The 23326-nt window shown below is 38.1% G+C and overlaps 1 protein-coding gene across 5 annotated transcripts in view; it reads left to right on the top strand.

Moving 5' to 3' along the window:
* Positions 1 to 19647, top strand: part of ETV1 (ETS variant transcription factor 1) — a 66448-nt gene extending 46801 nt beyond the window's left edge. For 4 of the 5 annotated variants that reach the window (XM_036402855.2, XM_036402845.2, XM_036402873.2 and 1 more), the window contains 5 exons: positions 5362 to 5430; positions 7790 to 7858; positions 10880 to 11049; positions 14558 to 14659; positions 17221 to 19647. In XM_036402855.2, the coding sequence (XP_036258748.1) occupies positions 5362 to 5430; positions 7790 to 7858; positions 10880 to 11049; positions 14558 to 14659; positions 17221 to 17442 (632 nt within the window). In that variant the 3' untranslated portion in view covers positions 17443 to 19647. The remainder of the gene's footprint in view (positions 1 to 5361; positions 5431 to 7789; positions 7859 to 10879; positions 11050 to 14557; positions 14660 to 17220) is intronic. The other variant, XM_036402864.2, reaches the window with a different exon arrangement.
* The last annotated feature ends 3679 nt before the right edge of the window (positions 19648 to 23326 follow it).

Genomic DNA, 23326 nt, shown 5'->3' with positions numbered 1-23326 from the left:
GTTAATAAAAGCAAATACATGATTTTAAAGTATGCTCAAAAGATCAGCTCCATGTGGAATTTCAATTCAGAGCTGAATGTATGAGCCTTTGTTTTCCTGTTCTGCTGTACAAAAAGTTACACATCGCCTAGACAGGCTGTTGACATCTGGTCTCACAAAATGCATTGGATGTTGTCATAGATCTAAAAACCAAAGTTGTGGAAAGGAAGATGTTTGCTTAAGGTTTTTTCTGTATCTGTGTAATATTTCCACTTAGACATGAGCCGGTGAGGCCAAACATAATTCTCTGACAAGTTTTTGTGAAATGAGGTGTAAGAAATTAAACTTTAACAATTTTAATCAGCTATTTTTAGAAGGAAGCGTATGCGTATCTATGAGTGCACATTCTTGTAAGTTTGTTTTTTTTCCTAGATTGCTGGCACAAAGGCTGGTGACTGAGAAAATGCATAAAACCTTCATTCAGAATGTTTCTAAATTACATAAAGATTTGGGAAAAGATTGTCTGATTTTTAAATTGATTTTTAGAGAATTTTTATTTGTTTTCACCCATGTAATTTCAGTGCATTTCACCTACATTTTTTTTCATGCTGAATCTGCTACTGAAAAAAATAGTGCTAACTTTTGTATTGCCAGGACTTTACCAGTTTGTAGGTCTCTGTTCATTACATAGCTTGTGAGGGGATAAAGCTTTTAAAGGTGGTTGAACTAAAACTTGATCCACCAGCATTTGAGTGGTGGGTCAATTTCTCAAGCAATTCTTGTAATTAGTTCCAGTATTTTTACCTGAATATCTCCTTTTGGGGAGATATGAGTTTGAATATAAATGTGTTCTGCAGGTTTAAAAATCCGAAAGAATAATTTGTTACTTTTCCCTGCAAAACACAAATCATGCATTTTTCTTAGTGACTCCTGGTGCTACCTGAGTGATTTGTTGCGATCTTGTTTGAAGAACTGCCATTCTTACCTAAAAAGGTCCTTTTTTCTGGTGATTTCACTATTATCTTCACCCTTGAGCTGGTCAGAACTTTCTCAGTGATGTTGTAAACAGCTGCTTTTCACCAGGAGGCTGAATGTGTTTCAGTGGTGGATGAAGTGCTCCTTTGTAAACAGTTTGTCAGTGCTCTTGGAAATCCATGAACAGAAAAGTTATTTGCAGTGATATTGGGATGTTTTAAGTTTAATGCCAAAAGTATGATGTGTTCTAGTTTGAACATTTTATTTTTAAAAGGCTACTTTTGTCTCTGCACTTGGTAAAAATCTCTCCCAGTACACCAACCACCTGCTCATGTAGCAGAGAAGTGCTTGTACTGTGCAAGGGAAGCTCTGAAAGGCACCAAAAGAAGGGCTGGTGTGTTCACAGGGTCAGGCTGGCACATGGGAGTGACTCCAGGTTTGTCCCAGCTACCCAGAGGACTTGTGCATGTCCTGTACCCAGTAGTACAATGGGAGAGAATCTGCAGGTGCTGCATTTCTTGTCTCTGGGAAGGCAAAGTGGCACATTTAAGCCTATCTGTATAGACACACAAACTCTGAATTAATGAAATAGGGGCCAAAATTCAGATAATTACTTTTCAGACCAAAAGGACAATTTAGAAGGACATGGTATAAGCGAAAGTGCAAGGTTTGCAGTGAAGTCCCTTCAATGTTTTGGGGACCAGGTCCTTTTGAAACAGTTCCTTATGGAATCTGCTGTTAATATGCTATTACTTGGTAATAAATTGTAAGTGGAAAAGTGGGCAGGAAAATATTAAGAAGGTTACAGTCTTATTATCACTTGGTTTTAAACCTTTAGGGAAGTAGGCATGTTTCACTGTGAGTTGAGTATTTGGTGAATTTGGGTGACTTGTTAACAAGCTCCCTGACTAAGGCAGCTGCCTGCCAGTGCAGTGCAGTTTTCACCTGAGCTGCCACATGGAGGGTGAGGCCAGGCAGGCAGTTCCTTTCTCATCCCACCCTGTTTCAGGTGGCCTGTGCCTTCTAAGGCTCCATCTCCACATCTCCCCCTCTGCACGTGTACATGTGCAATGCCACTCCTCTGTATGGCACTGTGCTTTGTCACCAGCACATGGGCTGTGCCCTGGGCCTCCAGATCTTCAGCTGATGTCGATAAAGTGAGCTGAAAAGTAATTCAGAAAGAATTAAAAAAGGAGTTAGAGTGTAATAACATAACAACCTGCCCTTCAGTTAGAGAGGCTGTGCAAAGTCAGAAACAGGAACAGCTGAAGAAGAAATCCTGGTTCAGGTTTCCAGTTCCTGATTTGCTCTGCTTCATTCAGAAGAAGACAGTCAGTCACTTCCTCCTATAAAATACAGAACAGAGTTTTGTCATTTCATCCCTTTGCCTGCAGGAGCTCCATCTTCCCTGTGTCTACTCTGCCTAGGGACACAGGCTGAAATTTTGGTTTTTTTTCTGTGCAGGGTGGGATTGTGGGAACAAAATCTCATCCTTATATCTGAAAATCAATCAGAAGAGAGGATTTAAAGATTCTTTACCTGCTCTGAGTTATACAGGGCTGAGACAACCGAACCCCTTAAATTCTGACATGATAATTAATAGGAACTACCTTACCAAGGGACCACTCGTGTCTTACCTGATAATGAAACTTTGAATCCGTGCCTGCTAAGTTCAATAGCAGATTTTTCTTGTCCTGAGAAAGTCTGTTTGGGCTTTTTCTGCTTGGATGTATTTTGAAGGAGGCATAGCAGAGCTTATTTCCATTATTTTTCTCTGTGACGGTCCTGGATGAGAAGGCATTTTTGCAGTGTCTAGATTATGTGTACTGTTTGAAACAGCACCTATTGTGAAAAGAATGGTTTCATGGTCTAGGATATAAAACCATATTCATTGTTTTAAGATGATTGCTATGTTTCTGTTAATAAGAAGAGCAATTAAGAATGGCCCCTAAGTTTTCCAAAAGAACAATAAAAGATAAGCAATTTTGTTACATTTCCATATTTTTAGATAGCTTTTTGTTTTGTTGTTTTTATTTTCTTTTAAGGAGCTCTACTGTTCTTGAGCTGATGTAACCTTACAATGTGAATTACTTCATTAACAGTCTGAAATAAGCTTGTTGTGTGTCTAAATCCAGGCACATTTTTCTTCAAAGACCAAAACTTGTAAATAGATGATCAATCAGTCATCTCTTAGATCTTGCCCTGGAAGTATTTCATGCTTGCTTCTGTCTTATTTGTTGTCTTGAAACAATGGTTTAAGAAGAAGGAAACATATAATTGCTCTGTAATTTCTGCACTAAAATGTTTTCTTTTGAAGTAGCTCCGCTTAGCATGTAAAAATACTTCTGGGTCTTAGTCAAGCATTTAGTACAATTTAAAACTGCAATACTAAATTTCATTGGTTGGACTTTTTATTAGATAAGGTAGAAATGAAAGCAGCAGGCAATTTAATTAGCAGTAATTTTTCTGGGCAAGTCATTACTTTGATGAACTTCAGAGCAATGTTTATGGCTCCTAATTAACCATGTTAGTCATTTGATTGAATAATCACTTTGGAAATGTTTCTACAATTTGATTAGAGTCTGACCCACTCTGATAGTCATAAATTAACTGATAGCACTTTAGGATAACAAGACTCTAGTTACTTTACGAGAAATAAACTCTTCGTTGCTGTATTTTTTTGGTCCTCTGTGGACTGTTTAAGCACAAGCTAACCAGAAGATTAAGTAATGTTGGTACAAACAATGCTTGCCTTAAAGAGACTCCAGATGTTAATTATAATTGACTTAGGAGCATGGGAGATGAAACCCCAACTTGGCTAAGAAGACAACTTTGTGGATGGATGCGTAATTCTTTATTCAGTATACTCTGCTCTATCACTTTGCAGGAGCGGAGTTCATGAGTCAAAAAGGGCTTTGCTGCCAATACTAGAGAAGCTTTACCTAAAATAGAAAATAGCATCTGTTTCAGTTCTACAGCTTCCTCTTTTTTACGTAGATTTTTCCATTCTCCTTAGAATTCAATCTACTTGCTAACATGAATGATTCCTTGCAGGTGAAGCACTGCTTGTAGCCTTGACTTCTAGCCTGCAGAGCTATACTTGACTGGGGTGATCATTGAGTCACCGATTCCTGTGGCTGCTCAGAATAGCTGCCTGAGACATTAGAGATTCTCTAGGCCTGAGGAGGCAGGCACCCAGTGTTTTATCAAGAGAGGAGGTAATGAAGAGTTTGGCACAGATGTGCAAGAGGGACCATGGACTGTTAGAGGAAACTTATTATTATTACTGCCCTGTGTTTCACTTGTTTGTGAAGTCAGTGTAAAACCTCATTTTCTTATCCTGCCAAATCTTTGATACTCATCACTAGTCAGTGAACAGTGAAATTTGGAATCACAGTCTGAAAGAGTCTGTAGGCGGTGTTGGAAAAATAATGTCTGCTCTTTCGACCTCTGTTTGCATCTCTTAAAGAGTTACAAGTTACTGGTAACAGATTGCATAGCTTAGGGTAGGAGTTCATCACAAGATCAAATAGACTTTGTTGAGCAAGACTTTTGATATCCAAAAAGTAGGTTAAACATGGTCTAGAAGGGCAAACATTTACGGTGTGTTTCTGTTTGCAAATCCCTGTGCACAGGATGTGACTACTTGGGGACAGTGCAAGACATGGGGAAGAAAAAGAAAGACGCTTAAAGAATACGTTTTTCATTAGTCCTATTTGGCTTTTCTCATTCTTCCTGCAGATTTGAGTAGAGGTGGAGAATAGCAAATAAATATCAGTATTATTTAGAATATGCACAGTATTTTTTTAAGGTGTCATTTTTGTTTTAAACACATAGAAGTGGAGAGTGATATAGATAGACCTAAATTTCTAGATAAAATGCTTAGCAACTGCAGAAAATTTCATTAACCCTTCAAGTCCTTAGTCAGAGTCTAAAAAGCATTATCCTACTCTAAATTCACTTTGACATTCCTTGTGTAAATGTAGTGTTTATAAGCGTGACTGGCAGTCTTTAAGCACAATTGATTAAAAACTTTGGGTTGAATTAGATACAAAGATAGATATACAAGCAGAGGGTTTAAAATATTCATGGTCACTGGTGTGGGTTATTTGGTGAATGGTCCAAAGCGTAATTGCCATGGCAGTCAGCTTTTAGCAGAGTTGATTACAAGAGGTTTGGAGTTCAGGTGCCTGTGGTAGGTGGGATCTGTGAGCCTCACTTCATGACTTTCTCCTTGGCCATGTGTGGTGTGTGCTGCTGTGAAATGCTGTGTGTTGACAGGTTCCCTCTCACTATAAGCTGCATCCTTTTCTGTTGCTGTTGTGCTTGCAGCTTGTCCCATTGATAACCTGCACACTTTTAATTCCTGACAGTCTTTTGACTTGCATTGTCATCTTCTCCTTTCAGAAGTGCCTAGCTGCCATTCCATTTACATGAGGCAAGAAGGCTTCCTGGCTCACCCAAACAGAACAGAAGTTAAGTTTTCTATTATCTATTACTTTTGTATGACAGAAATGTAAAAAAAAATTAAAAGCCTGGGGGTACCTGGGGCTCACTAGTTTAATTCTGGTTCTGGGAAGACTTGCATCATCCTTCTTTCCCTTTTCAGTGTTGAGTTTCTAATGCACTGAATTTTTGTAGTTTCTTTTAGTGCCATGGGTTGATCAGGATAGAAGCAATTATATTATGAACTTAACTCATTCTGCTTTTCAAGGCCTCTAGCAGTTGAAAGGAGGACACACTTAAAAATTTGTCTGTTTCACCCATTCTGCTCAAGTGATATTTTCCAGGCTGTTAGCATGACAGGCTCAGTTAACTGTGTTAAGTAATCCATTTTATACTTCAAATTCAGTGAAGGTTTTGGGTTTTTCCTTTTGTTATTACTTTTGCAATGTTTTGATGCACTTTATGCCCAAATTGAGATGTACCAGAATTCCCAATGATTTCAGTAGGACAGAGCTTACATAATTGTCAAAATTAAGAATTCTGAGTAACAGAACTTTATATGTACTAGAAATAAGAAGTCCAACAGAACTAAGATGACTGTGAAAGAGAGGTTGTAGCCTTGACTGTTCTGTTTTAGTTTATCTGTCTTAGCAATATATTATTTTCTGCTTGTTTGTTTAGGGTTTATTTTTCTTCCAGTGGGCAAATTTCAGAAACATGAGGAATCTGGTTTTGAGATTGATGAGAATCCAGATAGACGTATGAATCAAAGTCTTCCAGGAAGACTTCATTTGCTAGTGTAAAGATAGAAGCAAAAAGATAACACATCTGGCTAAAATCCCATCTGCTTCTGGGTTGAAATAAAGACAGAAAAAAAGAGATAGTGCTTAAAAAGGAAGGTAAAACAGGAGATGGAAATTTCAAGTCTTGTTATATGAAATTATATGTAGTATAGAAGTTTGGTAAGGGAGGTGAGAGACATCAGGAAAAATATAAACAAACTGCAGGGATAAGGGCAAAAGAGTTTTAGTTTTAATCATAGCACAGATAGGGGAAAACCCATCTTATCCATATTATGGTCTTATAAGGAGTTGGAGGTGGCAGAATTTTCATGAATGACGTAAAAAAGCAGTGATGTTAGCTAAATATTTGTTTTCTGTATTTGGAAATCAATCAACATCATTTTACAGAATAAAGGTCATGTCAAATCTGATTCTGTTCTTTGCTGAAAATAAAAGTTTGATTGATAAAGATGCTTGTATCGTATAGTTTGACTTTTTATGGCATTCAATTTGCCTCTGTGTTACATTCTGATTAAGAAGTTAGCACAAAGCAATATCAATAAAGTACACATTAAATACATTAAGACCTGGCCAACTGACAGATCTAAAACAGGCTGTCAGCAGGCAATCATCTCTGAAAGGATTATAGTTCTGTAGGAATTGATATCAGGAGTGTTGCTATTCAATATTTTCAGTAAAGATATGGAACAAAGTTAATAGATAACTTTATGGCACAAAGATAGAGCAGTAAATAACGGGCAGAACAGGGCAGTCACAAAGCAGTTTGAATTGTTTGGTTATCTGGGCACATTAAACAAAATGTTTTTTTAATACATGAATGTAGATCAGGCCTGTGGAACAGGGAAACAATATATTGGAAGAAAGGATTTTGAGGTGGGCCTCCTCCTCAGCTTCCCAGTGGGAAACCAGCCCAACCAAGCACTGTAACCTTAAGGCAAAAAGCCTTCTGCAATGCTTAGGCAGTCAAAAGGAGGGTCAAAGGGCAGCAGGAGAGGAGATGTTTTGTCTCACTCAGTAGCACTGGTGAAACTGATATCGATATGCAATACAGTTCTGGTTAGGCACAACATGAGCATAATAGGAAATAGCAGGAATGTGTACAGAATGGTGTGCTAGGAAGGCTGCTAGACAGTGTCTTTTAATGACAAAATAAAATTTTACAAAATCATCTTAATTGGAAGGAACATCAAGAGCAGCGTGTGAGGGTGACCTGTGTGGGTGTGAGGAGGAAATGCTGAGTGGTACTTCTTAGACTTTCAGGGAGAAGATCTGCAGGAACTGATGGTTAAATGTCAAAGCCATGCTAGTTCAAACAGGAAATGAGCAAACATTTTGTAATAATTCATAGAGAAATATGGGTGCTTTTTCATTTTAGCAGGTGGAGATTAACAGTCTTTTGGGAATGCATATGTTAATTAAACACCCTTGTACTTAGGCCAAAATGTTGGGATTGGGCGGTGTCTAAAGGATGTGGGATATTAATCTGATTCCTGTATAACTTAGCGTTCCCTCTGGCATTAAGCCTGCAATCTCTTTTTTTCTCCATGCATCTTTTATATAAATACCTCTCTCTTTTCAACTTACAGGCTGTATGTATGAAAAGGGACCTAGGCAGTTTTATGATGACACTTGTGTTGTTCCAGAGAAGTTTGACGGTATGTATGACACATCTCTTTTTCCTGTGCAGGGAGATGAAAAAGAGATGAGGGACTTTTCTCTGTTGCTGATCAAAAAAGCCCAGTAACGTTCCAATTTAGGATTCCTTAACACACCACTTGTGGTGCACCCAACCAAAGCTGACCTTTGTCTCTTGAAACCAAAGTCTCCTCTTCAAGAGGATGTCATTTGACTTTTGCCAGTGAAAGATGCTGCATCCAGACTCGTGGCAAAGGAGCTCAGTTTTGTACTGTTGAGAAGTCATAAGAGGATTTCCATTGCACTGATCATCACATATTGTTGCTTGAGATGTAATGAAAGCTGTACTTATAATTAACAAAACAGTGGAGAAAGCAGCAGCTTTGGTTTTACTGAGGATTAAGCCTCTTGTCTTGCTGTCTACAAAGTGATGAATAGTGAGAAGTGAGTATATAGGGCATTTATTGTGTTTATGCCAATGTATTTGCACTAGGTTGAATGTACTAGTGGCTTATTTTTCAGTGGGATTGATAACAAATCAATGACCTGTTCACAAAACTACCAATTACAGCAGAATTTTTAAAGAGGAATTCTGAGGTCAATTAAAATGAATGGTCCAAATTATCCTCAGTTACTCTGATGTAAAATCAGTTTCCTGGTGTAACTCAGTTGATTTCAGATTTATTTCATTAGAAGCAAAGTAGATGGACACTGTATTTCTTGCCAGTGACTCTGTTAGTCTGCAACTTTGGGAAGTAATTTAGAGACCAATTACTTAAATTTGCTAGAATGGCATTATATTAGTGGATGCATGCTAGTGTAGTGTTGTTAGTATAGCTTTTGTGTTAGTGTGTGTATGTCTGGCTTTATTTATTTCAGCAGGAAAGATTAGATATTTCCTGATAAACTTGTGAACAAATCTTTGACCACAGCTAAAAGTAGGGCTGTCGAATTGGTGTTTTTCTCCTACTTTATTTTGTTTGTTTTGTCCTGAGACTCACTTATGGATTACAAAACTATTGCATGTTTAGCAGCATTTGTTGTATTTGCTGAAAATCTGGAGACTCTGAAATGAAAGTAACCCAGAGAACTGCACATTCTTCAGAGTATCACATGTATTTTTATGTTGCTAAGAAATAGATAAAAGAGTTTTAAACTACATTAGACCTAACTGAAGGCTGCTCAATGCAGTATTGCATTGTCACTGCATTGACACAGTCACAGAGTGTTTTATTGAAAGTCTGCTTTATACTGTGGCTTTGTAATGTGAGCTTGTTTGGATTTTTTTAACATTTCTTTTTAAAGCACATTGTGTCAGGTATTTTTTTTTTGTTCCCCAAAAATGATTGTGGATCTGATCTAAGCACCAGTGTCAGATTTATATGTACATTTATGGGAATGGGATCAGATCCTGTACTACAAGAAGTTAAGAGTCATTAACAGTAGCATTTGTCTATGTCTTCCTTAAAAAACCTTTTGGTTAATTTGGGTATTATACAGGAAAGAGAATGAAAATTAAAAAAAAAATACAAGTACACTAAAAGAATTAAATGTTAAGAAGTATTTTTGTGCCTGCACAGCAAGCAGTCTGCTGCTAGTTTCTATTACTGTCCATTGAGAGAACACCTTGTACTCTAGAAGATTGAACTCTTGATGCAAATAGGTGTGTTTATGCTTGCAGCATGATATTTTGAGGGAAAAATAGCAGATGTGTCATCATATTCTTGCCAGTAAAGGAAAAGTTGGATAAGCCCAGGACTAGCCATGATGTTTCAGAAGTAGATTCTCAGCTGCTTCATTTGAAATCAAAGATCAGCACAAGGAAAGAATTTGATCCTGTGTAATACTGTGCTTGCTATTTGCACATTGCACAGCTATCATTACAAGGGAAAAACCTGCCCTTGAAAAAAAAGGACTTTCAGGACTGGAACTTGAACCTCACATAAACCAAAAAGCCTTGTGCTGATTTATTTGTTTTCCACAGCTATTGAGTCAATTTTCTTTCCTGATTACAAAAGGAAGTGCTCCATTTTTAATATTATTATTCTGCCTTTCACTATGCAGAGCCATTCTGTAATGGCTGTCAAAGCATCCTAATGTTGTGGCTGAATTTAAATTCCTGACTTTCCTTATTAAACAGGTCACACTGTTGGAGGCTTTTGCTGTTCTGATAGTTGAAATGAGGAATTTACCAGTATATGTAGGATTGCAGTCATTGTGTGGAGAAAAAAATACTGTCTGCTTCAGCATCAGACCTTTCAGTTGTTGTTGTTTGCATGAGTTGTTCAGTATAAATATGATTTAAAAACAACTAAGACAGTATGGATGTAACAGGATGGTTTTCTCATTGGCAATTTGTGGAACAGCTAGTCGAATGTTACTGATATTTTTAAAAATGTTTTTCTAGACTTAAAATTTTAGAAAAATTAACTTGTTGCTTTTCAAAGAGAATACTGATTTAATATGTAGATATGAGTAAAAGTAATTTTGCTCATATGCAAGTCCAGTATGCCACAGAGGAACTCGTGTATCTGAAGGATTTACATGCCTATACATAAAGGACATGCTGTTTAAGTCTAAGTCAAATACTATGTCAAAATTTCCTTAGAAGCATTTGCATGCAAGAGAAGTTTCACTCAATAGGGTTTTGCACCTTTATGAAGCCTACATTACTTTACCAAAACTGGGGCCTGTGCAAAGTATAGTACACAAACACAGTTCTGCACATTTCAGAGCTGCTCAAAAATAGTTAATGTGCTTTCAAAGAGAAGATATTACAAAATGGTTTGCAAGAGATTTGCATTTATCAGACCTACATGACTTAGTGAGACTTCCATACATCATGAATGAATTTAAATGCTTTTTAGTATATTAATATGTTATTGTAAGTCCCCAGCAAACAGGGGAATGTTGCATTTGAGGGTGGCTGATTCTTCCCTTTGTTTTGTTACCCCTAATGATTGCTTTGCCAACGTGTCTGACAAAGTGAGTGATGGTGTTCCAGGGCATTGCTCCTCTAACATTGCTGCTGTTGTGTGCAGGAGATGTCAAACAGGAGCCAGGCATGTACCGCGAGGGACCCACGTACCAGCGGCGAGGCTCGCTTCAGCTCTGGCAGTTCTTGGTAGCTCTTCTGGACGACCCATCAAACTCTCACTTCATAGCATGGACTGGCCGAGGCATGGAGTTCAAGCTGATTGAGCCAGAGGAGGTGAGTTAGACAGACAGCATGCCCTCACATCCACTGCCCCATCCTGCAAACTTAACTGTGCTGCTTTGGAATTAGGCCTTGTTTTCCTTCAGGATTTTGCTTCAGTAGTGCTTTAGAAGGGTGACAGAAAGGACTGGCAAGAGAAGTGCTTCAGTTAGGACAGAGGTGTGGCTAAGCATAGATTTGACTCCTGGTCCCACAAAACAATAAAAGTGTTGCAAGTACTAGAGTTAGTAAATAGTTCACATTAATTGTGGTGTCTGCATATTTCAGAATCACTTTATGGATGTAACTGTATCCCAAAATCCTTTGAAAACTTGTCCTTTATTAGTCTTTCAACACCAAATATTGGATTCATTAGATTGAATCATTAGATTGTTTAGTACAGGCTTAGATCCTAGGCTTGCAGACACTCATGCACATGCATGGCTCTTCTGTACCATGGGGTAGATAAAATTACTTATATTCATGAACATTTGCTGAAGCGTGTCTTAGTTCACTTGTGTGATAAACAGGAATAAATTGAATGTTTTATTATGTAAACTGTTTTGGACTAGGTAGTGTTATGTAACATAGCCTGCATTCTAAACTGTCATGGAAATTGTTGGAAGATCAGGTGTATGTGAATTTTGTTGTAAAATTTAAGTGGAGGATTTAATTAGGGTTGTCAAAAGGCAGTATCATTCTGCTTTACTTTTCTTGCCCCTTGAATATGGTTTTCTAATAGAGAGGACTACATCAAATTTTCTGACAGGATCCCCTCTGAGTTAGAGCTGAGTGGGAAGGCTTGGGGGTTTATGGCTGCTTCTGCATTCCACCAGCTATTTCTGCTGTTTGCCATCCATCTACTGGCATTAGGAGTCTGAAAGCTTTCTTGCATGTTACTTACATTGTCTGCTAATCTGTGGAGAAGTTGGAGCAGCTGGGGATGGTCTCAGGACTGATGTCCCTTTCCTTCCTGACGTGGTCTAGCTGAGGAGCAGGTTGCTGCAAGGACCCAGGTGCTGGCTCTCGTTGTCTGAGCATCCCCTGCTCTAGTGATAGTTACCATGGCAGATCCTGGCATTGTGTATCTGAGGACTTGAACTCAGAATAGTTCTAGTCAATATGACCCTGAAACTTTGAGGGCAAGCCTGCAGCCTTAGCCGGCTACATGGATTCCTTAGTTGTGTAACCTGTCTAAGAACAGAGCAAAATCTTTGGAAAGTTTTTTGTTTGGTTTTGGTGAATGTTGCACATGATTTTTTCCCCCTACCCTAGTCTCATATTTTTACTCTCTCAGTTTTGTCTTGTCTTTGAGGTATGCCCAATTTTTTTAAAGATTGAAGCATTTTATTGAGAAATGGTTTCCAGCAGATGGTGCAAAAACTTTATAGATTTATTAGCTAAGGAAAGGAAAGTAACAAACCCCTGTTTTCCTTATTGTGTAATTCCCTGAAGAATTGGATATTCTAATTTCACTCAAACAGATCATCTGCATGTCTGGCTATGCAGAAGTTGCTTTTTGAGCAGCATTGCATCCAAGATCTGGAGGAGGCTTGAAGGTTGCCTCACTCTGTGTGTTCCTAGAAGTACAAAGGACTTTAAGTTGTTTTCTTAATCAATGTCATGAATCTGACAGAAACAGTCAATTAAAATAAGAATAGCCTATGGGAAGTTACACAATTCTGTTGGTTGCCTAGTATAAATTGAAGGGAAATCAAAGAGCTTGTTGGTTCTGCTGTGGCAAGCTAGGATGTCAGTGACATGACCTTTCCATCCATTCCTTATTGGAGGTTTACGCCCTCTTAGAGAGTGACAACAAAAATGAATATGTATCAGCTCCTGGAGTGCCATAGTTCATTCAGGAATTAAGTGACTGTGAACTGTGGAGCCTGAGAATTGGGCATAGGTCTATTTATGCAGGCTTGTCACAGGGACAACAACCTTCAGCAGGAAGGTAGGGTAGAAGAGTGGAATCCCTTCCGCAGAGCAGGACTAGGTAAATGCTGTGCAGTTCAGGGATGGGAACTGGACCTGACTGCTTGTTTAGGAGTCTCAAAATACCACAAATGTAACATATTCTTCACCATTACTTGTTGTTTATCTTTGTTGTGTAATTATTTATTTTGCAAGCCTGTTATGTTGGGGACATTTAGGACTCCGATTAATGCAGAAAAAAGCCTTGGAAGGGATAAAAAAGGAATGATGTGCTCATGTGTTACAAAAATGAATAGGTGAATCAAAGTTAGACATCTGGGCCAAATCTGCAGCTGGAATAAATGTACGTGATTGGAGGTGTGTTTCAGTACAGCTGAAATGTAGCTGAAGTTAGCAGAACTGTGATAATTTACATAACCCTGAAAAGCTGCACCACTGAAAGAAAATAATGCTTTCAAAAGAAATTTTAGAAATTATAGTCCAGGTGGACACCAAAATCATAGATTTTTCTTAGTGCTGCGTGTTGCCATGGCTTGCATCAAAAAGCTCCAGACACCTATGGGAAGTTTCGCAGAGCAGTCTGCAGAGAAGCTGCTTGGCTACTCTGTCCTTTTTCCAGAGCTGTATGCATATGCACCTCTCAATCATTTTTATAAAATGTGCTTTAAAGAGTTCATCAGCTCTGCCTTTTTTTCCCTCAGGTGATATTACAGTCATTTTTACAGACAGTAATTGAAATGTCACCAATAGCCGATTAAATTTCAGGCAAGGAATAAGAAGTTAAGCTCTTTAAACAAAGGGTCGCTTTGTCCAAAACTATCTTTAGCAGTAAAACAGGAAGCATAAAGTCAAGTAGAAAACATAAGTCAGAGCAGAAGGTATATTGTTCTCTATGGAATCGTTTCATGAGTTACTTGCAATTCACTTTTTATTGTTATTTTTAAGGGGAAATTATAGAGCTGAAACTATGAAATTTCTGTTCCATTCTTCATACCACCATATAGTTCTTCCAAGCGATTATTCTGCCTCCTTAGATAATTAATTTTTTTTACTGAAGTAATGTTTATGGCTGGGAGTTGTCTTTTGACTTGTATCTCCTAATAATTGCAACACAGCTGTCATTCCAAGTACAGTCTGTATTAGTTCATGAACTAAGTATGTATGCATGTGTTTTTAAAATAACTTACTTTTTTTCCTGACAGCAAGGAAAAGATAGACATGGTACAATTATCCATAGTATCAAACTGAAGAAAGGTTTTGTAAAAGTTTTCTGGTAGAACTTACTAAATATTTTTTGTCCATCATCTCTTTATATGGCTTTATTTTTTCATTGGTTTTCTTTATTAAAAAGCAAAGAAAAACCCTAACCATCCACCACATTGTCCAATAAGTCTGTTACAAGTTTAATGATGATGCAGATGCAATTAAAATTCATAGCAGTACATGGGAAATTCAGGTCATAGCAACCTTTTCCTATTTGTTGCACCTGCAGGGTTTTCCCTCCTGCATCCCCAAATAAAGTATCTGATGATAAGATCTGCTTGTTAAATGCATGTAACAAATCATTGCTAATCCATTTTTGTGGCAGGTGGCACGTCGCTGGGGGATTCAGAAAAACAGGCCAGCTATGAACTATGATAAACTTAGCCGATCGCTTCGCTATTATTATGAAAAGGGAATCATGCAAAAGGTGAGTAGCTAATTTTGTATTACATTTCACCAGAGTCTTGCATGTTAATCCATAGGTCAGTTTACAAGGAGTTCTTGTAATTACATGGTTAAGGTAGTTTTTTTCATCTGTTTTGGCAAACACTAAGCTTTTGAACCTACTATGTACAGCATATGCATTAAGATTTTTTTTTCTATGTAAAAAACATCTGTGGTTTCAGTTCACACAATGCATTTCATGATTATAAGGAAAGAAGTAACATTCAAAAACATCCAAAAGAGCTTCCTGGCAGCTGGAAAAGGCAAATGGTAGAGTACAGTATGATTAATGTTTTGCAGATCTAAATTATCTGCCCAGTGCTTGGGTACTTTAGTAAGTGCAAGATAGGGGAGAATAATTATGCCTATTAACATACGAAGTACTTTAATATTTTTACCAATAGTGTTGTAGTAATAGTGGTTTTGAATGGATTTTAATATTTATAATAGACTGAATTAAGAGAAATGTATAACAATAATTTATCTATTACGGGCTAGTCTTGCTGACAGTATTCAAGCCATCCTCCTACTGTGGCCTGCTGATTTTTAAATCTTGCTGTGCAGTACCGTGTAGATTGACTGAGAAATCAATTGGAGAGGCCAGTCTGCTGTATCTACAAAACTGCCAGGTGTGATCAAAGATCATAATAAACACCTTGGACTGCAAAACTTATTCCATGTCTTTTCATATTGGTCTTGTGACCAGTGATGATGAACATGTTTAAACTTGTCATATGCCAATTCCATGAATGGAAACAGTGCTCTTAGCTCAGGTTACCGGGCAACGTTTCTGGTAGGTTTTGTGAAGTCTGAAAAGTTCTCTTTCTTAGATTATAGGATTGTTGTAGTGCACTCCTTTTTCACTACCAGTTGTCAACTGGTACAACAATCTGGGCTAGTATTGGCTTACAGTTCTTCAGTAGCTCAGCACCTCATTCATTTTTGTGTGTCATGTAACAGTGCACAGAGTCTTTGTAAAGTGGATTTGAGACTAGGTCTGATCAGAGAGAACCAGAAGTGTTTGGTTTTGCTGACTGGTGCTTCAGGCAGAGGAGTTCCTTGTTGCAGGTTACAGCTCAGCAGCATAGGCAACTGTGCTGCCAGCACACTTCAAAGGCAGCAGAGGCAAAAAAAGTAGCAGAGTGAAGCAAGTTGAAAAGGTGGGGATAGAAATACCAGAAGGCTGATAATGCTGCCCCAACCCACACATCCATTTAATGTGTATAGCTTACAAGTGCTTTGGACAGCTAGCTTGCTACATCCTAAACTACTACTTTATTATCTACAAGAATGGGTTTAACACATGTTTTGAAAGCTAGCTTGTATGCTTATTTTTCTGACATAGCAATGCTTTGTATTTTTCCTGGGATCACTCTGTCTGGCCAGTTCGTTTATGTTAAAAGCTAATGGGCGTAGTAGATGCAAAGCAGGTTTCTTTATGGCAAAGTTTGTATGCATATTTTCCCTCCCTTTTTTTTAAATCAACAATGATAGCAGGTTATGCAAAAGCCTGATTTCTGAGTGCAACTTCTAGTCTATCAAACTTGCTGACATTAATTTGATTTTTAAAATTCTGCTGCAGATACAGTCCGTACCAAATTCTATTTGTAGAATAAATAAGCTGAAAGTTTAAGGAGGTGCTTCAAACTATTTTGCACCCATAGGAAGAGAGTTGTTAAGTTTGCAACACTTTTTCTCTCTTCACTAACTCACTTCATTGCTATGGTAGCTGGAGTTGCAAGAAGCAGACAATATGATTTTATTTTAAAATCATTTTAATAAATTGTGAGCATGCAATCTAATGCATATTTTTAAGCACAATTTTTAAAATAAGCTACTTGAGAAGACACTATATTGACTTCTGTTTGTTGCTTGTAATAAGACAGCAATTTTATGTTGTTTTTATCATTCTCTAGCTTTTAGGAAATTGAAGCCTAGACATTTAAAGCTGTTTCTGATTAAGGGAAAACTTTAGGATCTTTGGACAAATTGCCCCTCCATAAGCAAATCCAAATGTCCCAGCTTTGCATGAGCAATTGCTAAGTACATATTAGCCTACGTATTTGCTTACACTGTCCCTGTACAATCAGCAGGCACTATAACTAAAGTGCTTTTATACGTAAGCATGAATCAATCTGTGTAAAGTGAAATCCAGATCTCTGCAGTGCAATGTGATTCTTTTTTCCACTTCGCACACAGAGTGTGTAATTTTATTTTGCCACTGTAGTGACAATTTGTTTACATTTTCCAATAAGAACAGTTCCATTTGTGGTTAAGTATAGGAAGCGGTTGCAAACAAATGTTTAGAAGCAGAATACTTAGTTCATCTTCCAACAGGATGTCATGAGTGGCAAAATCAAGAGCATTCTGCACAGTCTGCTTTGGCAGGTCCCACTTGTCTTTGCTAGGTTGTTACCTCACCAGTTCTGCTGTCTCGTTATTAATTGTGTAACAAAGGTGAGTTCTTTGCAAGACTGTTGAACTTGGAGCTGTGAAACACAGGGCCTTACACTGCACCTTTTTTTCCCCTTCTGTTGTCCTAAGGTGGCTGGGGAAAGATACGTCTACAAGTTTGTTTGTGACCCTGAAGCGCTTTTCTCCATGGCTTTTCCCGACAACCAGCGCCCCTTGCTGAAGACTGACATGGAGCGCCACATCAATGAGGAGGACACTGTGCCTCTGTCCCACTTCGACGAGAGCATGGTCTACATGCAGGACGGGGGCTGCTGCAACACCCACCCCTACAACGAAGGCTATGTCTATTAACAACAGTGACACTGAAGGGGTGTTTCCCCCTCCCTTAAGCTTCTCCTCTTTCCCAAGACCCAGAGGAAAGCTGAATCGACTTCAGTTTGTTTTTTAAATAGTACACTAAAAAGGGGCTTTTCCTGTTGCATTACTCCTATGGTCTGCCATGGACAGCGCACTTTATTTGAAAGGGGAGGGTTGGAACCTAAATGTTATTCTGTGTAAAAGGAGGAAAAGGGTGGGTTTGCTTTTTACTTAAGTTTGGGAAGGGAACATACAGGTTTTAAGTACAAAAAAAGCTATATCATGTCTGTTTTGTTTCATATCGGCATAAGATATTGTACATTTTCTCTGGGTATCCGTAGTACAGTTAATTCTCATTGTGCAAAATAACCACTTTTGATGATGATATCAGCACAGCATGCCTAGGGCATTTGTTTCTTGCCATTCCTAATTGTCTTTCTGTAGTAATAAAAGAGAAGCAAAGCATATACCACAGCATTTAATTTTGAAGTTTCCAGTGGCAGAACTTGTACCTTGCCTCTGTGAACAACCAGATAGTTTTGCTATTTTTTTTCCTTTCTTTTTCTTTCTTTTTCTGTTTTTTTCTTTTTTTTTTTTTTTTTGTGTATGACTTAAAAAAAAAATCTTATTTAATGACAGACTGGCCATAAGTACAGTGACCAAGCAGTGAAATCCCTGACTTCAGACTGCAAGCTGCATGCTGTATCTGGTGCCACATTGCTATACATATATGGCCCATGCTATGGCGCTGATTTTCAAAATCCATTTGAGGGTAGTAATTACATGGAGTAGGCTTTCTGGTGATCATGTCAGCATTAAATACAGGATCATGATCAGGAGGGAGAAAACATTTTGTATCCTTCCATTTCCTTTGGTACATAAATAAGTTATTTAATCAATAGGAATTAACTGTACTAAGTCACATATCTAATTATGCTGTTTAGACACAGCAAGCACTCCTTGAGAAAAATATCCAATACACTAAATAGGTACTTTAGTAATTTTTAGACACGGTACCCATTAATATGCATTTAAACCTTTTACTGCTGTGTTATGTTGATAACATATATAAATACTAGATAATGCTAATGCTTCTGCTGCTGTCTTTTTCTGTAATATTCTCTTTGATGCTGAATTTACTATGACCATTTATAAGCAATGCTGTAACTACAGGTAGCATTTCAGGACAAAATAGATGACTTGAACCATTTATTGCTTAGAAAATAGCTTACGCCATAGCTGTGCTATAAGCAGCTTTTATGCGCATCCACAAATGACTAGTAAGCTTCAGCTTGCTAAGGAAAGCTCTGCAGAACCTTTTGTAATTTTCGGTGGAACAGAGATGAACTGTCAAAGAATACCATGAAGTTGCTGTATGACGTTGTAGTGCTGGCACTGGTGTTACCAATCAACTTCTTTTGGACACTAAATGTAAATGTGATCGGATATGCTCGGAAGACAATTTAAATTTTGAGGGGTTTTTTGGTTGTTTTGTTATTTTTTCAAATTGTTTTATGTTTTGAGAGGGGTTACCTTGGACACAAACCACACGTGCTATTCTGTATGTAAAACAAAAAGCGGCAAAACCCCAAAAGTTTAAAATATTTATGAGCACCTTTTTTGAAATACAATAATTCATAAGTTGGAGGGATAGAGAGGAAGCTAAGAATTGGATGTAATTTTTTGCCCAGTGAAATTTAAATAGTTGTTATATGAAGTACCTCGTTTTCCTAGATTGTCAAGAAGTGGGAGAAAAATAAATACATAACCATAAAAAGACAAGAATAACTTTCATCATAATGGATGGATTTCAAAGACAGTCCTAGGTGGTGGGTTAATCTTCCATCCTTTATCAGTTAAGACACTACTTAAGTTATGAATATTTTAATACACATTTAATCAAAATAAAGAAGTAGTGGTCACTAGAAACCACAGGTGCATAAAAAGCATTTGGGCAGGTATTTAATTTACCCAGATCCATGAGACAACATATTTTATGATATATGCCTTAATATGCCACCTAATTCTGTCATTCATAGGTCTCAATGGCACTTAAATACTTGGTGATCAGCTGAGAAAAAGAAGTCTAAAATTGCAGAACTAGCAAAAAGGAAAGGGAAAATGTTCAGTAATATTGTTTAAAAAAATGTGGTTTCCATTGAAATAAGGTTCAAATGAAACATGCTTTGATGAAAAGTTCTTGGATTGGTTTTGGTTCTTTAATGTCAGCACAGAGCGCCTCTTGGCTGTGGCAGGATGTGGGTATTTGGGAAAGGGGTTGGACAAAAAAAGGAAAAAAAAAGATTTTAAAATTGCACTGAATGTGTAATATTTAAGAAGAAAAAATATATATATATCTGTATACGGTAGTGACTCACTGAACAAAACAAGCAGTCAGACCAACATTACATGATCTCTCAGCAGAAGACAAAAAGGTCTTTCACTGAACTGATTAACCCTTTTTAAAATGTACCTAAGAGGTTTATTTAAAGTCTATTTTTATTCCACTTTTTTGTTTGTTTGGGGTTGGGTTTTTTTTTTTGTTTTATTTTGTTTGGGGGTTATCAGGTAGAATAATAAATCTGGCAGCTGATTTCTGCAAGATTGTTGTGTATTGGATTCCTAACCATTTGGATTGGAGAGGCCCCTACAGAAAGGTTACTCTTTTGGGAGAGGAGAGGATGGTCTGTCCCTGTTGCCTAGAATGGCTTGTTTCAAAGGGTAACCACAAAAAAAAAAAAAAAAGATCGGGGAAAATACAGGTGGTGTATGTACAATTCACATGAATGTATATATGAGTTATAGTCAGGAGTTAGATTACCAAAGCATTGTATTTGACTGACAAAAGGGAGGAGGATGGTCTATGTATATTTTGGGATTGATTCCTACTAAGAACACTTAGACATTTTCATTTTAATACCTTACTGGATTTGAATGTGGGATGTTTGGGGTAAGGGGGCTGGGTTTTCCTTTGGTTGCTTTGGGGGTATTTTAGTTTTGCTTTCAAGCTGCACCACAAGTGGAGGGAATATGCAGCTTTCACCTGTTTTTCGTGGGAGCTGTAATAGAATGAGCTTGTCCCTGTTTGCTGGTCTGTCTCTGTGCTGGGCAGAGCAGTGGGGCAGACAGGGCAGAGCTGCTGTGAAACGAAGTCAGGAGGCATCACTGGAAAGACCCAGCACTGTGGAACAGCTGAAGGGGCTCAGCTTTCATGTGCCATCCCAGATCACCTGCACCAATAGCTGAACACAGGTGAAGTTAGTGAAGGACTTGGCAGATTCCCTCAGAATCCATTTGAGAGCGTTAACATTACAAGTTTAGGACAGTTTCTTTTTCTTTAGGGATCCAACTTCCATGGCAGAGTCTGCCCTTTTCTCTCCAAGGTTACAGCAGTCTAACTTTCTTACATTAACAACCTTAACATTACATTCACTGAAAGAGCAAATTTCATCTGCTTCTCAGACCAAATCTGCTTGCTGTCCTGACCGTGGTCTGGTGAGGTTACTAGGGGAAATTAGATACATAAATGCTTTTCTCCAGAAATTCCCTGGAAAGAGGCCTTTACTCAGAATCTTTTCATCTTTGGGATTCTCTGCAACATGGGACTATTCCCCAGGGATTAATGCTTAGAGTTTTATTGCCCTTGACATCTGACTGGGTAGGGCTTCAAGTCCATTTTCACAGGACAATATCATCTATTAAATATTTTTGCCTTCTTTGTGGTTTTTTTGTTTGGTTGGTTTTTAATAGCAGGAAACAGATCAATGTGTACAAAAGGTATTATGAGGAAATCTTTGAGTTGTTAATGGCTCTACTTTCTCCTCTGAAGAGCATTAGCTTCAGTTCATGTATTACAGGTAATAGCACCCATAAACAGCCCTATTCAGTGCTCACATTAATAGTACTGAGGACTTTTCTAAATAGTCTCCTTCAAAGATTTTTTGGGAGTCTTAATTAATATGGTATGTTATACTCTAAGAATCATCACTTTGGAATATTCCTCTAACATAAGAGCCTAGCATCTAGTAATAAGAGCCTAGGAAATTAATTTCTCAGTTCTCTGCTTATCTGAGGGTTTTTCTGTTGTGTGTTTGAGTTTTTGGTTGTTTTTTGTGGTGTTTTGTTTTGGTTTTTGTTGTGGTTTATTTTGTTTTATTTTTTTGTTGGTTTTTTTTTTCCTGATTTTGTTGGTTTGGTTTGGTTTTATATCAGAGCCTACTCTGCTTGGAAAGGAGGTAGCAGCTGAGAGCAGGTGCCTCTGCATCAGAAACCCCAGTTCAAAGTCCACTGCATTTTGCTAAGCTACCAGGCTGAGAACTAGAGTATCTGCAATACAGCACTGAGCCCTGCCCTCCCTGTGCTCTTACAGAAGAGGGGACAACAGTGCACTGTCTTTTGTTTCTTCTGCTACAAGAGCAGTAATCTCTGGCAGAGCAGCAGGATGGAAAGCTAGGGGCAGTAGCATTTTTAAACTGCAGAATTACCCAGATCTGTCTGTCTGAGACACCAAAAAGGCATCAGCCAAGTGCTGTCCCTTACCCCCCAGCTTTCACAATTGGTAGGTAAAGTTAACTTCAATCTTCAGGAGGTTGAAATATTGGTTTTCTCCCTGAACACCAATTTAATTTCTGTGGGAAGGAAATATCTGTGCCATCTTCTTATGTAATAGTCTGAAAATGTCTATGAAGTATCTTGTTGACATTTTCCCAAAGAACTTTTTTTGTGTGAAAATGCCACAGCACGCATCACCGCAAGAAAGGGTAAATAAACTCCAAGAAGTTATCCATACATCAGGCTCTCCAAAGCTATAGTAGTATTTACTCTAGCAATGTATCATGTCTTTAATACTGCTGTATTGTCCTTATTACATAGTTTCATTGGGCTGACCTCAAAAATACTCACTGTACCTTGAAATTTTGTTCATTTTAAATGAGCTTTTAAATGAGTTACAGGAAGGTAACCCTGAGGCAGGGTTACAATCAAGCATTTGGATCTGGTAAGCCATAACTCTGTGTCTTTGTCTTTGCTCTTACAAAGCTCTGTAGGCACATATACCCATATAAATGCTTTTTAGTTTTGTGGTAGAGAGGAAATTACAGCCACTGGCTGGATTTGGGGGGTGAGGGTGGTTTGGTAGCTTTTGGGTATCTACAACTGGCTTTGTTTCAGAAGGAATGTCTACATGTATTACGTTTCACAGTTACTTTTCAAGTAACCAGGTAGAGAATTGGTGTCCAAAATAGCATTTTTGCTGTGTAATTTACAGTAGAGGCTATGGTATTTCCTTGCTGCTGCTCTAGAAAGGAAAGAGTTGAGGAAATTTCGCCATTTTCTTTTCCCCTCCCTTCAGTGACAGGACCCAGCTGATTTGTCTGAAGATAGTTCAAGCCAATTCTTCTCTCACCTATTTTAGTGAACAAGCTGCTCATCAGTACAGTGGCACTTTGTAGAAGCTCAGGTACAGGGTGTTGAGTATTTTAGATGTACTGCAAAAGGCTTTCTATGGTGGCTTTCAGTCAAAAATCTTGCATGGGCAGTGCCATATGGCTACACCACCTAAACAGAGGCAGAGAGAGATTTTTTGCAGAGGCACCAGCTCCTCAGCTTGAGACATTTGCTGAAATCTGCAGTTTAGGCTTATTCCTGGCCAGCCAGGGTGAGTCTGCCCTGGCAAGGAACTCAGTGTGTATGTAGAAGACCAGATAGAGCACTATCCCAGCATGCCTGAGTGAGGAAGCACAGAGATGGGAAAAAGTCTGTCAGGGGCAATCTGGCTCTACCAAACAGCTACTCCAGAGCTGATTAGTACAGGAAGAAGGAGGTTATATGACCAATACAATAAATCACAAAGATAATTATTTGAATGACATGCTGCAGG

The sequence above is a fragment of the Molothrus ater genome, chromosome 1 (assembly GCF_012460135.2).
Source record: "Molothrus ater isolate BHLD 08-10-18 breed brown headed cowbird chromosome 1, BPBGC_Mater_1.1, whole genome shotgun sequence".
Lineage (NCBI taxonomy): Eukaryota > Metazoa > Chordata > Aves > Passeriformes > Icteridae > Molothrus > Molothrus ater.
This window is presented reverse-complemented; position numbering and strand designations above follow the sequence as displayed.